Source organism: Salminus brasiliensis, chromosome 19, assembly GCF_030463535.1.
Source record: "Salminus brasiliensis chromosome 19, fSalBra1.hap2, whole genome shotgun sequence".
Classification (NCBI taxonomy): domain Eukaryota; kingdom Metazoa; phylum Chordata; class Actinopteri; order Characiformes; family Bryconidae; genus Salminus; species Salminus brasiliensis.
Genome location: NC_132896.1, coordinates 23,501,348 through 23,518,168, shown reverse-complemented (window position 1 = coordinate 23,518,168; position 16,821 = coordinate 23,501,348). Strand labels below are relative to the sequence as shown.

The window sequence follows — 16,821 nt, the reverse complement described above, 5'->3', positions numbered from 1 at the left end:
ACATTTCCTCAATCACTATCACATGAAAATCCCTTAAGTTGCCTCTACCACCAGAAGACAAATGGCAGATTGAGTTGCAGCAGATGTGGTGGCCACAGTGCTCTTGGAAAGGGAGAAAAAAAATCCTACGTTTGAAATGATGATTATGCTGTATCCCTTGGTATCAGCTGGCACAGCAAGGAACTATCGTCTCGCCTTAAGTTTGCTTAAGTTTTCCCCACCTATCCGTTGAGTGTTGCAGCGAGTGAGAAATTATAGCTTAGAGAAGAATGTGGGTCACTTTCGGGCAGGGTTTTTCAGACGCACACTCAGGCCGGCTCATGAACCAGAGACACAGAGAACTCTTTCTTCCCCCTCTTGTTCCTGTAGCCCAAGTGGCCACGGCCGGGCCAGCTGCCTTCCATCATGGAAGAAAACGCAGCCACAGATGGACTCTTCATGGTCTGTAAAGATCCCCGCTGCAGGCGAGGCGCCCACGGCAGCCAAGCTGGGCCAGCGTGAGCCAAAAAGCACTCGGCGTCAAAAAGCCGTCGGATGCCAGAGAGCTCTCGGGGATGATGGTCCTTGACTGGATTCCCCTGGCCCCAAGAATTGGACGGCAATGCACATTCTAATAAGAGCAATATCGTGGCGAGAAGGAAGCAGAGAGAGAGAGGAATTGCTCCCTGTCCCCACGGACCACACTGAACCCCATTCTTTCTCCTGCTGACTGACATAAACTTAAAGACAAAAAAAAAATACATATATATATATATATGTGTGTGTGTGTGTGTGTGTGTGTGTGTGTCAAGGAGGGGCTACTGTGTAAAAAACGCAACGATTACCAAAAACACCGTCTACCGAAACCGAAGCCGTGGACAAAAGTGCATACTTCCATTGTTGATCATAACCGGCTGCTTTTGTATTATGTCCTGTTTCATCTGCAGAACTTCTCCTGCAAACCACCCATCACCTTAGAGCTATCTGGGTAAGTCCTCTCCAATTACCAGCTAGAGGGAGCGCTGAAGATTCAAAGCAGTTACAACCATTTTTCATGGATGTGTGTGCAACTTTCACAAAGGATTTTTTACAGGTGCTAACATAATACTTTTGGCTTCAAAAGCCAACATACTGGAGTCATACCAAAAATGTCTGAGAAAAAGAAAGGAAGATGGGGGGGGGTGCAATTAATCTTCCAGGGAAAACCTCTGCTTTGACACTTTGAATTGAATCTTCTGCAAAGACAAAGTAAAAGATAGCATGCCCAAAAGTTCAGATCACTACCATTGTTCATGTGTCAAAGCGGGAGACAAAACCGCTGGAAACTGAGGACGCGAGACGATGAGCCCCAATATTTATCATGTATCCCTTTGCCAAATGACTCACAACATTTATTATACTCCTCCCATTGTAAGAGGCAGGCTAGGATTGATGGCAGAGGGTGTCCAGTCTGTGATAATGGTGCGCTACAAGCAAAAGGAAGTTGTTCGTTCACTGCTCTGCCTTGCATTTCTGAAGCAACAGCAGAAAAACAAGAACAGCAAACAAGTTTCTGCTATCTCCAGCTATTGTGTTTGGTCTGTGCATTGTCCATGGCAGCGCTTCCCGGACAAGGACAAAATAGCTGACTAAACTGCTTTGTTGTAATTCACATCAATTAGGACCCGTACAGACAATATTCAGCACATTTCCTTCCACCCCTAACCGGCCACAAGAGTTTGGGAGGCAACTGAAGCAAAGCGATAAAGGTGAATCTGGACGGTTGTGAGAAATTACTGGCAAACATTCATTAAAGCACATGCTCTGGATGAAAGCAAGAGGACACTAAAACTAGCATGTTGAGCAGTTGAATCTTGACACAAGCCAATAGTTTTTGACTTCTGAGAAGAAAACCAGTCTGAGACACTTTTTTTTTTATCTGCATCTAATGAATATTTAACATTGTCCAAAATGGCTGGGTCCTGTGCAAAGCTTGTTGTAGCAACATCCCACTTTCTCAGCCCTGATGTTTGCCACTGGAACATGATCAAACAGATGTACTGGTGCAACACTTTTTTCACCCCTTTTCCAATCACCACCAGTTTCCCACAAGCATGTTCTAGCTAGCAGGAAAGCATTTCTTAGGAACAAAGATGACCTTATGGAAATTCCCGTGTGGAGAAGCACAAGTGCTGGTGGCCAGAAACAAAGTAAGACAAGTTCAACATTTGATAGTTTTACTGAAACGAGGAACAACTGATTCCTCTGCAGCAATCTGTTTGTTTTAAAGTTGTCATGCTCTGACAGCACTTGGTTTTGTATGTCGTCACTCAAACTTTGCACAAGCATGTCTGACCACGTTTCAGCTATCGGCCATGCAGAAGGGGTATAGTTGAGTGTTTTTTTCACATGCTGCACAGAAAATGGAAATTTGGGGCTAATGACAACATTCTTAAAGTGAAATGTCTGTGGTTTACCACTCAAGCATTTCTTTGTGGCCAGAAGATACAGATCCCAGGTTGATACCTCAAGGATTTGAGTAAAATTAAAATGAACTTTAAAGGAAAAAAGCTATCCGTGTAAATCTTGAACTGTACAGAACTAAGTGTGAATGCCTGACATTTGTACAACATGTGGTAAATCCCGTATATCCTCTCTCTCTCACGCGTGCCTGGTCTAGCCTTTCATTATGATGAAGCATGTTTAATATTGTTCAGCCACATTATTCTGTAGTGAATACTTGAGATGATTGAGGGTGCTCTAAATTTAGTGAGTGATCCAGCTGTCTCCTGTACTGAGCTGCACTCTTCTCCAATGGCAAGGCTGCACCTCCGCACACAATGAGCACGGGTGAACCGAGACAAAGGGCCACAAATATATGGGGCATTTATGATGTACAGCCCCACAATTTGAGAAGCTTGAGAGGCCAACTGTGAAGGCTCATCTCTCTAATGGTGGGCTTTGATTTGCCTGATTGTCTGCAATGTTGCACACACAATGAAAGAAAGAAAAAAAAAACTGGCATATTTGCAATTCTAATCATCCCCTCAACAAGTCCAGACAGCCAAGAAACAGCCAGCGCTCTCCTCCGGGATATCATTTGCCTGACTAGAAAATAATGACACGCAATCATTGCCATGGATACCATGCAATATCCCAAAAGGAAAGAATGGTGAGGATATTAATACACAAGCTCGGAGGACAAAATGAATTAGCGTGGAGATTAGGCTGATACGAGGTTAATGAGTCTTCCAGCTTTTCTGAGAGAGCTCATATTTCCCTGCAACCATGCAGCTCCCAGTCCAACACCTGGTGTTGAGCATGTTTCAGCAGGTCCCCCCTTCATATCCAACTCAGCACTAGCCTAAAACGCACGGAATGGACAACTGCGCAACTCTCCAAGGAATACTCAGTCAAATAATTAATTAATTAAGCAGATTACCAGTAAAACTGGTGACAAACTCAATTTCACTGGGTAAATGACAGGGATAAATTATATGCAAGGCCATCTGTTATATTATCTTTTTATATTCTATAATTTAGATGATTCTGCTTGAAAATATTAATGAGGCAAAAATGCTAAAAAAATATCAAGCATTTCAGCTACATGACAGGCTTGCACAATTAGCAATATATATACATTATATTATATTAATTATACAAAGATTAATATCTGTTTATATTACATTAAGTTTCACCTCACATCAATTTAACTGGATATGATAGTTTTAAAAGATAGGTATATGATTATATCAATCATTTATGCAGAATAGTACACTTGTTGTGAACTGGCAAATGTGAGGGCACCCAAAATGCTGCAAAATTAGGCAGGAACAATGAGTGCCGTGGCTGTCTGCCATGCATAAAGACATCTCTGTATGCCTAAAGACCCCCGCTGCTATGGCCACAGCTATGGCTATGGGGGTAAAAAAATGGATCGTAACAATATTTTCATGGAAAGAATTTACCTCTCTCACGCAACAGGGATATCTTGTCACGTCATTATCTGTGTTTCTTGTAATTCTCTTTTGTACTGAAGTCATTTTATTTTCAGGAATTACATTCCTTTTACATTCTTGACAGACAGGCGGACGCAAGTAAATCGAGCGAGTCTAGGCATTAGGACAATCAAGATGTATTTTGGCCCCAGGTTTATATTACTCAACAAAGGTATTTTAAATACTTGGTCCTAACTTGTTTCTTTTCTGTGGCTGTGATGGTTGCTGATCATTCAAGAATAAAATATTTTTCCCAAGCAATGACTGATACAAAGAGCTCTTATCTACGAGAACTTAAACATACATTTTCAATGAACCAATTTGTTCTTGCTTTTTGTCAGAAGTCTCAGAAAGCAAGTACTTAATGAGCGCTTCATTTATTATCACTGAATGCTAAATATGTCTAAAGCCCAAAAAAGCAAAAGATTTCCAATTAATCCTCACAGGAAAGATAAAGGCAGAATATAATGCAAGTCCATGGAACTCCAAGACATGCATTTAGGCAAATTTGCCACGATTTAACTTCCCAACTTAACACGGCCATGGAGAATACAGGAAAGATTCAGCTGGGCCAATAAATGTGTTTGGCAGAAAAGAGATCCAAGTGGGATTGTGCCTGACTGAATATTGAGCTGCCACAGTTTCATGACTATATTGGCATTTCAGAGAGAGCTTCGGTGGAAAAAGCTTTTGGAGAGAGCAATTTATTTTTACTCAAGATATATTTCAATCAGTGCATGGTAATTTAATAGCGGCACACATAAGGATCTGTCATGTGACAATATTGCTGGCAATGTCTCTAAAAGTATTGTGTTTACTTTCATAACAGCAAAGCTGAGTCCCCACCTGGTCATTTGCCATTTAGCTGATAAAGCTGATTGCCAGGACACTTCAATGTCATACATTTATTTTTAGACACAAAAAAATACCAATGAGGAATCTGAAAACATGTTGTGTTACTATAATACCATGATGCCACAAAACAATAGATTGTTAAAACCAGTTAACAACCTAACCAACCTAGTTTTTTTCTTCAGATGTTTGACTATTTGCTGCCATTTTTGCTCATACCATCAGACCAACCTAGTTTTGGTGTACCTGTGCAACAAGAACGATATTCTATTCTATTACATCTATGTGGGGAACTGTATTCCCACCATATTTTTACTCTTGTTTAAAAACAAGAGCAGTAAGCTAATGTCAGCACATTACAAAAAAGACATATGATGACTATAAAAATAGATATTTAGCATCAGTAGAAGACAAAAAACAAGACATCATTTCAGAGTGCACTCACACAAATCAAACACTGCAGTATTTTAAATTGGGAGCCAAATGATCACGAATACGTGCACCTTTATCCTTTTATCCTTTATCAGAGTATGTGATTTTGATTTTGGTTAAGGCAACAAGTAATTTTTAGATTTTAAATTTAGATAGATTTATTGATACCATGGCGATGGAGCAAACATTATGGTAAAAGCCAGTCAGCTAGGGATTTAGCCTAGCATGGATACCCACTTGCTTCCCCTGCTTTCCCTTTGCCACATGCAGAGTTTCACTGTTACAAGTTTCAGCAACCCAATAATGCCCAAGTAAATGTCACGTTTTACTGTATGGAAGCTTTAGTTGGTAAAGAGTCAGGATATTAGAGATGGTGTTATCCTCATCATTAAAGCCATCTGTAACTTTCACTTCAGTAGAGCTGGGCCCGGCTGACACCTTTACCTTTCTAACTTCCCATTTGTGGGAACAGCTGGGCTCATGTCATGCAATGTGAACCTGGACATGCATTATTCTAAGCCACTTGACCAAAGCGGTGCAGCAAGAGAGAAACGCCTGTTCCAGTGCCATAATATTTGGCCCCTTCAAAGCCACATCACACACAGCATATCTCATACAGACGGCAGCTGAAGGCAGCTGATTGTTTTTGAACGGCCCGAGAGGGTGTAAAGTGGACCTCTGTGGCTAGAGGAAATGATTTTCCTGCCTTTTTTCTCTTCCCACAGCACTGAGATTTGCGAAGTAATACACACATGGCATTTGGTATTATAATTTAGCCAGCACAGCCATTGAGGGAGAGTGCAGTCCATCTTGCAGAAGCATTTTGCAAAAGGAGTTATGGATCAAGCATTTGCAGCAGGTGTCCCCTCTTTTAATATGTATAAGACGGTTCCTACTCAGGAGCACGCCGGATGTCTCAAGATGCACAGGAGATTGTACGATCAAATATTTATAACTGCAATTGCAGAAGCAAAGGAGCAAAAAAGAAAAAAATGCATGCCAAAAAAATTTGGGGAGGGACAAGCATCTGGGCTAGCAATGTACAAAGACTCACTCGGGAAAAAGAGGGATCCAAAACAATCAAAAGATTTGGAGCGGGAGACATTTTGGCGAGAATGCCATAAGAAATGTCTAATTTTCCTGAGTCACAGAGCCTGTTTGGAGGGCAAACACAATAGACAAAGGGAAAGAATGGTGAGTGACAGAAACGCGGATTGCCTATGAGCAGATTAAGCTTGGAGCTTGAGACCAACGCACAGTTGGTGAAGCCAGGGGAAAACCCAAACATGCCAACCAGCCAAGATGCACACTGAGGATCCCATCCTCACACGCTTCAGCGGCCTTTTCACTTTAACTTTGATGTGGCCAGTGTGATGTGCCTCAAATAGGTGTCAGATGGATTACTGATGGTCTACATGCTTCCTTATAACCCCAGCAACCATGCCACTCTTTAGTAGCCAGCAGTGCAGCAGTAAATGATTTGTTCATTCAGGTGCTTTGAAAAGTAAATCTTAAACTTGACTTTTTTACAAGTCCCTATATTTCTTCTTGTGTTGGATATAGAGGTAACATGAGGATTTGATAGCTAAACACATAAAAAATTAACATGGGAAGTAACTGAAGACATATGAAGCAAAGATGAAACCACTTTCTTCCCATATTTACTATTATAAGATACTAAAGTAGAGTAGGGAAAAGCAGATCCCCGACTGTTTCTAATGGATGAAGGGAAGACGGCTGCCATGAATTGCCAAAATGGACTCTGGAACATCTACCTCTCTCTGTGCTTAGAGCCAACACATGACAGTGACATCTTCATACAATTCACTTGAACCATTCATCGCTGACAGGACTCGAGGGTTACCAACATGAAAACCGCATGCTATCTGAACTGGATTTACACTGAAACTGGTGCAGCACTTAATGATTAAACTTATATCTGACACCACTGTCGGACTCAGAGTCAATGACATCCCATAAGTTTTATCCCTGGGGCTTTCACATTTTCAAATAAACGTCCACTGTCTGGGGTGCAATTTTTGATTGATTAAAACCCCCCTTTGTATGATTTGTGCGTTGAGAGATGCATCTCTGTTAGTAAGAAAAGCTGGGAAATTTGCAACCATTTGACTCCATCAATCAAGGCAACAATCAAAATAATTCAATTATGGACCCTCAAATCCCCCTGGCGCATGACCTGTCTGCCTCAGCTTACCAACTAATTCAATTGAAACACACTACATGTAGCAGAGCACCAAAGTCTATTTTGCATATTCTCACTGTTGGAACAAAGCCTTAAATCTCCATTTTTAATACAATTATACAAAATTACTTGGAATAACATTTCTTTACATTATTTTACAACAATGATAAAGGCAGGTTGGCATTCATTTGAAAAGTTCCCACTGAAAATACAGTTTTGGGCTGACGGATCAATCGCAAAGTGTGTGTATGGTGCTTTGCGAACACTGTATGTCATTCACTAAATTCATTTAGATACGGAAATTAGATAAGAGCAGGGAACTTACAGAATAAGCTGATAAAGTATTATACAAGTTCTCAGCAATTGTTTAAACTATAATTCACTACAAATTCACACATATCAGGGATTGGATGGGGAGGGGCTGTCTGAATATAATTTGCTTTTCAGATTTCTATAGCGTGAAAGAGGGGGAAAATATGCAGGGATCAGTTGTGGCCTCCTATAGTGAAGCGATTGAACCAGGCCGTCACAGCTGCCACACAGCTTGGAGTTCGGAGGCCCGCTGATCCTGGGAGCTGAGCAGGAACGTTAACAGCATGACTTTTCATCCAGGCCTTTCTTAACTCGCCGCTGCGGCCTGAGCACCATTTCATGCTAGGAGCTTGCAAAAAAATGACTGAACAGGGGCCTTCAAGTCCTGGCAGAAGGGGTTAAAGGGGCCAAAAGAAGCCTCTCACCCTAAACCCTCCCCCTTGTCCGATAGACGCACAACCACACTAGGTTTTGTGATGTCTGGCCCAGGAAGCATAGATATGGGGGGTGGGGGCAGAAATTCCCCGGTAAATCAAACCTACAACTCCCATCTGACATATGTGTCTAACAGGATAAATTCCTTAAAACAGATTAATGGAAAAATGAGTAGTTTTTCCTATCTGCCCAGGACCACTAATAGTGATAAAATCTGAGGATTATGCGCTGCTATTTCCAAGCATGCCTAATGGTTTCCATTTCTTCTGTCTTTATGCCGTGGATGGATTAGGACTGTTTTATAATTAATATTGAGGATTGTAAGCAAGAGTCCATCTGGTGCAGTGACACACTTACCAAGGAGTCCGCCCAGCAGGAACGGCATCATCTATTCAATTAGATCTGCACCCAGAAGTGGGTTCTAATGGGTTTTGAAATGCCTGTCACATCCATCCGTTCCACGGCCCCTTCCACTCGGAGCCGTGCCACAGTGCAATGATCTCATGACGCCGGTCTCTCTCCCTCTTTTCAGATCGCACACACAAAACTTTTTTCCTCCCTTTTCCTCTTTCCTCCGCTGTTCCTCTTGCTCCCTTTCTTTTCTTGCCCTCTCTTTTTCCCCCTGCGTCTAACACATGGAAATAATCTCTGGCCTGGGAGCGGAGGGGTGAGTTGATGAGCTGCGTTATCCAAAGCCCAGGCCCGGCTCAGCGTTGACACCAGCTCCACTCTCCACCAAGCCTCTAATTTGCACGTTCAGTGTTGAAGGCTGTTTCCTGCAAGCAAACTTTCTTTTTCTTCTTTTTTTTTTGGAAATGGCCTCAGGGCTAGCCTCATTTAAATTGCTGCCACTGTCTCAGAGGTTTTTGGAACCAATACTGCAAGAGAAAAAAAAAAAAAAGTGTTCCGGACAACAAAAAGGCACTCCAAGCACATCTGAGGCCTCTAGTTAATGCTGCTGCCACTTCAGGGTTCTACGTTGCATGGGAATTGTTTGCCGAGGTAAACCATAGTACAGTCATCTTTTGCTTTGAGTGTTGGACTCAACACATGGTAACACTTGCCCTCACAACTGTAGCATTCAGTGTCTATTTTCAAAACCATCTCGTTTCGGGCTGTGACCGCTTGCACCGCAAGTGGCAGTAACAAAAGCAGTTTCACCACATTGGCAGGTAATGATGTTACCAGACAAATAGCCCCAAAGAACATTTATTTTAAGGCTTGTGAAATAATGGGATTTCAAGTGGACATAAACCAGCTTTGCTGGTGGAGGAAAATGTATGGAAATTGCATTGCCCTGAGAACGTTCCCCCACTCTTAACGACAACTCCTGCGTGTCAAGGTGCCTGAGATGAACGGCCGTTATCACAAGAGCAGATGCAGCTGTCTGAGATAGCCCCAGACAGGGACTCTCTTTAAAGCTAGGCAGACCAGTTGCTTCCTATAAGTGGAATAGCAGTTTGCCTGGTGCTCACACAATGGCCAGTTTCACTTGGGCATATTCTCTTGCCCAAGTAGTTTTGAGGCTCTAAGTCCTTGCTCTTTGTAATGAGATCCATATCAGTGGGAAACATGATCAGAGCCTAGGACGGGAAAAGGGGGCAGAAGGCGACAGGCTGGAATAGAACAAAAAAACGGTTTTCTTGGCACTTTGAGAAGCAAAGCATAAACCCTCAGCTTCCTGGGAAGCTGTAATAATTGGAACTGAGACGGTTCATCCTGTCACTTGTGATCATATAAACATCTCAGGTGATGTTAGGACTTCCCCTCGTCGACTGACTTTAATATGTTAACTACAGACCACTCAGCAACTCACGATTTATCACACATGACAACAAAGTCAAACAGGGAGAGACTAAGTGAACCTAACGGGGACACCTTAAGACAAACGAGAGACCCTTGAATGGAGGCAACCACTGCCATGCCAATAAAAAAATGTTGAGAAGTGTAAACCCTTTATTTCTGTTTGCTGGGGTTGCTTAAGGCTCAGCTTGGATAACTACACGGAAGCTGAGCAACTCCAACATGCTGCAGATGTGATAGGTGCTCCAAAAAGCAGGCTCAGAGCTGCAATTCTGAAAGGACTGCCGTCTTGTATTTTTCCAATCCTTGCTCCTCTTGTCAAGAGGGATAAACAACAACTAGTACTTATGGTCTAGTGTTTGGGGAAGGAAAACAAAGAAAGAAAGAAAAAGACTAGAAACTAAAAGAACTAAAACCTCCAGGAATTCCAAGTACATTGGACAAAGTACATTAGAAAGCCACAAAAGAAGCTAAGGTTCTTTTCTTATTGCTTGCACAATATTTCTATCAATAAAAGGAATATTATTAACTACAATGTTGATATGTGAAAAGAATTTTTTTTTACAGGAAATAAGAACTCTTGAGCTTGTCAGTTAATGCTATGCTCGCTAATTTCTGCCCTCCCTTGTCAATTCAGAGACCTTGAAATATCTCAGTTTATTTGAAGAAGCGAGGTTAAAATTAATTGAGCGAACCTCTGCTTTTGGGAATAGAGAGGCGGGGTTAGATCTGAATAAAAATCCATAAAGACAAACTGCAACTGCAGGGGAACCCAAATGGTCTGAGCCTATTCGCCATCCTCATGCTCATAACTCACAGCCTATTTGGGAGTGCTGTGTAAGACTGTATTGTTATTGTTCCCAGCAAGGAAGGGGATGGCAGGATTAATTTATTAGCCACAGCAGCAGTGGTCTCCAAAGTAGGCAACAGGATCCAACACATTGTAAATCTAGACACGACATCAGATACTTTTCTTTATGCTATCTGGAGATACTGAGCAGCCCTGCAAGTACGACTGCCACCAAAACTGAAGAAAAACAATGAATTCTTTATGGAGACGATATCCTCAATATACTCAAACTTTAACTTGAACAGTGGCACTGGCTGATATATTTTAAGAGCCTGTGTGAACCATGGCTGAATACATTACATGCATTTTGAATGAGACGGTGGGCTGTAATGGAATACTTGTACTTATTGGCGCATTGGCACATAAGTGGAAAGGGGAATGGATATTAATTGATCTATGTTACTGTCAACTTCAACTGAGATTTAAAATATAAGGGATTTAAAATATAAGGGATTGCAAAGTAATGGTGAATTATTCAAATATCTGGTGGCATTTCAAGCAGAATTAATCATCAGAACTGCTGCAAGCCAGTATTTTATGAGAACAAATAACTATGGCATGGAAATGTTTTTAGTACTGGTTAAAGCAGACAAGCCAGCCCTCTGGAAAATGACAAATTCAAACATCATTAATGAATTTGTCAGTTATTTTTTTTTGGTTGTGTTGCAGTTTTATAAGACCAAAGTAAGAACACGTATAAGCTACAAAGGCCATACTGAAGGCCTTCAAAAATTCACCAGTTCTTCGATTCACCAGTTATTCGATTTTTCTTTTTAAACACTTTATCACACTACAGGCTCAAGGCATTTTGAAAGTAGGTATGTAATGAGTCAAGTCTCAAGTTGTGTTTAAAGTACACAAATATACCTTTTAAATGGAAGCTAAAATTTTATATTTAAGAAACATACCTGCCATTCATGTGTAATATTCTATTGTTTTACTTTATTTTAGTTTACTTTCTCATGTATTTAATTTTAACATGTAAATACTACAAGACATGGGTTTTTTTAAGTTTTCTAAAATCCCATATTATTACAAGAGAGACAGCAACCATATATATTATATTATTATATTAAAAAATAATTTATATAAAATGAATAAAATCCCACATTCTTTTAAGAACCTGTAGAAGCCGACATACAGTCTGGAAAAGGTTACAGGTCATACCAATATTATCCTAAAGCCTGTGGTGATATGGCAATATGATACCATGGTAATTTATACATTAATACATTTTTAGGAAACTTTGGGAAGCATGTGCAAAGCTTTGCTCCATAAACCGCCACAGTATGTATGAAAGGACTTGCAGTTGCAGTGTATTAGTCAACCTCAGCCATCAAGAGCCTGAGACAAACAATACCTTTTAACAGAGTGTGTTCTAAAATACAAGTCTTGTTTTCAAGTGATTTGTTCAAATGAATTATTTGAATTATATTAAATTAATTAATTGACAATGCTATAAGAAACTAGAATATCAATTTACAAGACTTGGCACCTTTCCATAATATATAACTTATATGTTAATAGGTATGTTGAGTGGTATTCTTGGATCTCCAATACTGTTTTACCCATTTTGCAGAACTGGAACTAGTTCACATAGGCCAAGTCTAAAATCAATACTAAGGCAAAGTGGTCATGTAATCGGACAACTAAGTGTTCCTAGAGAAGTCTAAGATAGCCGGGCTCTGTCACCTCCCCACTTACTGGAGATAATATAGGCCAATGATGAAGCACAAGTAGCCGCGCACATTAGGCAAAGTCCCAATTCACATCACACCATTGTTAACACAGTTTGAGGGCTGTTTGAGTTATTTCTCCCATAGAGAGAGCAGGCAAGCATATGATTTAAATGAAACTCCAATACAGAACACGGCGCTGGCGAAAAAAGAACAGCCAAAAGGAAGCTATGAAGTGGGGGTACACAACCACAAGAGACAAACAAGTTGACAAATACAAAACTGCTGGGAAACAACATGTTGGTGAGCAATCCCAAGTGGCCCATTTGCTTGCAATCATGTTAGGGACATTTGGTGAGAGTCACAAACCTTGTAAACAGAGTTGGATTCATTGACTCATTTGACTCATTTACTTAGTAGTAATAAAACAGCTACGACTAAGAATTTCTCATCAAAAGCCTGAAGTGACAGAAGTACAGTATGCTCATCTGAGGTAGTATGAGATAGGAGTGTAGGACTATACATAAAAACTGAACAAATAAAATAAATTAAAGTTAAATATAGTTCTTAGTTTCAACTTAATAATGATTAAATAACACAAATAACATTATTAATTCACAGGATCATTATTTATTACCGGAGCAACATGAGTAAGTTATTCGACCGATGTTTGTTACAGAAAAATTTGATAAGATAAGCAACACATGTGGTTAGCACAACAAAAAACATATCAAGCATTACTATAACTTAATTACAACATCCATATTTTCAAATAAATAAAAACAATAATTGAAGCATTTTTATTTGTTGTGATTCATTATTTTTTAAAACCATACAAATAATGTATGGTTAATTTGCACAAAGCAGTCATGAACTATCTAGTAGGCAGTGTCAAGCAGAGGCCTACTGTAAACACGATGAGATGTGATTTAGGGGGTCAGTTAGGCCCAGACCTTATCAACAGAATATATCTCTATTACATTTTTTGGCATTTTTATACGGCAAGCCCTCAATTCCTAACCTTGTGTTTGTCCTAAAAACAAAAAGTTATTCAATTCGCCAAACGAGAGCATAGACACAAGACTGAGGTGCTTGTGCATCTTTGCACCTGAGATCCACTGCATACGTCCAGTTGTGGAAGTGAGGGCGCATGCTGTTCGAGCCTACCCCGTGTGAAAACATGTCCTAGCAGTAGCACAGACAGAAAAAGGCAACACTTACTTGGGGTTCTGGGAGCTCCAGATGATGGTGTCCAGGGACTTGGCTAACGGCAGCGTAAACTTGCATAAGATCACACAAATCCAGGCGTAGTATCTCCAGCAGCTGTCTGTAGCCATTGCTAATGAGAGACGTTCAGCTTGAGGGACCCGGCGCTTGACAAACGAGCTCAGTTTAGAAGTGGGTGCTTCGTCAATAAGGAGCCTGTGCAGCCCCGTGAATGATACATAGCCCTCTGTGCCGCTACTTTCACAACCTGTTTTCAGGAACGTGTCCTTGGCTGAACCACAAAAAGGACTGTGATGATGTGAGTAGTCTGGCGTTTCCCCCACACGCGGAGTGAACGTTAGCGTAGACTAGGTTAATTCCAGAGAACAGAAAACCTGTAGCTTCAGATCTGAATTCGTTTCGCCCACTTCGTCTTTAAATTCGCCCCGTGGCGAATTTTCGACGGCTAGTTTCAGAACAGGTACTGCAGGTCTAACGACAGAAAGACTAAAACAATCCACGTCAGAGAAACGGGATTTCCAGTCGTTGCTGCGAAGCACGATAGATGCCTTTTTCGACCGTCCGTCCAATTACCAACTCCCCGCAACTCATTTTACGTACTGCAACCCGAAGTGCTTCAAGGTGGGGACTGTATCCCCACTGTCGTCTTGCTGCAATCTAGTCCCAGGAGTGAAAATGCTGTTTGTTTTTGTCAGTAGTACGGTTACTCACGCTCGTCTCCCCCGTCACACCAAAAGCGAGAGGGTCCGCTCTGAAAGAACTCTGGTTCCCGACTGTTGACAACGGTTACCAACCGCAGGTTCATTCACTCAGAGGCTTGCGAGAGGACCCCTGCAACTTCCATTCGCAATGCGGGGGGTGGGGGGAGTGTTGGAGGGGGGGGGAGAGAAAAAGTAGCAGCGATTCTGTTCTCCTTCGTGTCCGCTGTGCAAGCGTTCCCAGTTAGGTGCGCGTTTACTGGGATCTGGCAGATTGCACCAGTCCCTGCACAGAACTGCTACTGTAATCTGACGCTTCAGCCGCGTAGCGCCGCCCCCTCGGAGCACTACGACCAATCATAGGCCAGGACAGCACTGGCGTTCTCCTCGCGCTGCGAACATGTTGAGTACATACAGACGAGCCGCCGGTAAATTCATAAATGACTCGCTGAAGTACTAAAATACTAAAATACATAAATGTAATACTAAAAAATCCAGCATTTGTATTTAAAATGTGACGAATGTAGACGAACAATTCAATGTATTTCAAATGGTATAATTATTATTGTCGTTATTACTATTCTACTAAGAAAACGTGTTACAGAAGCTGATCTGAAATGTTTCTGCGGTTTGAGGTAAAACAGGGGCTTCGCTAGGCTAATGTTGGAGAGGGACTTTAGCTCACCCTAACGTAATTTATATTATTATTATTTTAAAGATTCTCTCATTACTCAGTAGTGCTATCCAATTTAAACTATACAGAGCTAATAGAAAAAGATCTATGGCACTGCTTTAGCTGCTGTGTGGTGATGGTTTTCTGGAGTCGACTCCGACTCTCAACTCCTGCAGCTAAACTGACAAACCATTATGAAACAGATGACCACATATTCTCATTCCAAATCAGTTGAATGTTAACTTGTTTCTTTTTTTATTGTTGTTTTTATTAATTTAATAAAAACAATCCACCTTAGGTTGTGCAGGATTACCTTAAATGGTGTGCCTTAAGGGCTGTGTTGAATACAAAATTTGGAGAAGAAACTGGCAAATTAATTAGTTCCACAACGTTCTGGGAAAATACTGTTAGTTAGCTGCTGAGTTTTTTACTTACAGCAGCATGTGAAATTCATATCTATAGTGCACATTTCTGATATTATTGTTATAATGTTATGCCCATTGCTTTCATATATCGCTCTTCGAAATTTCAAAGTGAAAAAGTCTTATATGTTTTATACTCAGTTTTATGTCCCAGATCCTCACACTGTCAATAGATATGAAGGGTGTGTTTAAAGGTAAAGGTGCACGTATTTGTCACTGTACAGCGTACAGCGAAATGTGTCCTCCGCATTTAACCCATCTGGTAGTGAACACACACTCACACACACACGTGTTAGGGGCAGTGAGTACACACACACACCCAGAGCGGTGGGCAGACAACTCCAGCGCCCGGGGAGCAGAGAGGGTAAAGGGCCTTGCTCAAGGGCCCAACAGTGGTAGCTTGCCGAGCCCGGGAATCAAACCCACAACCCTGTTATCGATATCCCGGCGCTCTAACCGCTGAACCACCACCAAGTAGGGTAAAGGGGAACTTTTTTGTGAACAACTGCTTTAAACAGCTGGTTTCCAGCTCCAGCCCTGGAGACCCACTGCCCTGCAGCTCATGAAGAACTTGATAATTAGCTGATAAGCTGGATGGGGTGTCTTGGAGCTGGGAATACCTCAAACTAGTGCTGCGTGATATAACCTCAAATCAGTATTACGATTAATTGAACATTTTACCTCGACTGCAATTAATGAATGTTGGAAACATAATTTTTATTTATTGGTACAAGCTGCTCAAGTTGCTTAGTGTTTGGGTTCTCCTCCATGTTGATTCCATGTAGCAGACTGGATGGAGTGGAGTCCTGGGATTATGCACATGTATGTTTTCAAGGGGACAGTACATGAACACACACAGTGAGAAAATTATTAACAGTAGGGCTAGGCGATGTGACATTTTTTTACTTATGACTTATGATTCTGTCAGTTTTACTGTACTTTTATTTATTTATTTATTTTAAGTAACTATGACTTTGTATAGGTTTGTAGCTTATTCTATTTTAGTATAGAATAACAAATAATATAAAAAAGAAATTAAGCCCATCTGTATAGGTTAACAGTGGCTTATTTACATAAATTAACCATGGAAATGTATAATTACTGTAGCATGTCCTGAAAGTGTTTGGCACCTCTATCCAGGTGTGGAGAGAGAGACAGGGAGAGAGATGTTAGCATATGCAGTGCAGTTTGTGTGCGGCGGAGCTGCTGCTTAAGAGCTCACCTTTTCTGACAATAATCACGAGTAAGTTTATAGTGTCAGGTTTTAAATCAGGCGGATGCG

At 41.1% G+C, this 16,821-nt stretch overlaps 1 protein-coding gene across 1 annotated transcript in view; it reads right to left on the bottom strand.

Annotated features, from left to right (window-relative positions):
- The window catches only part of LOC140540521 (ephrin-B1-like), a 46,168-nt gene extending 31,464 nt beyond the window's left edge, over positions 1-14,704 (bottom strand). The window contains exon 1 of the mRNA XM_072662846.1: positions 13,741-14,704. Within this exon, the coding sequence (XP_072518947.1) occupies positions 13,741-13,856 (116 nt within the window). The 5' untranslated portion in view covers positions 13,857-14,704. The remainder of the gene's footprint in view (positions 1-13,740) is intronic.
- Positions 14,705-16,821: the final 2,117 nt, after the last annotated feature.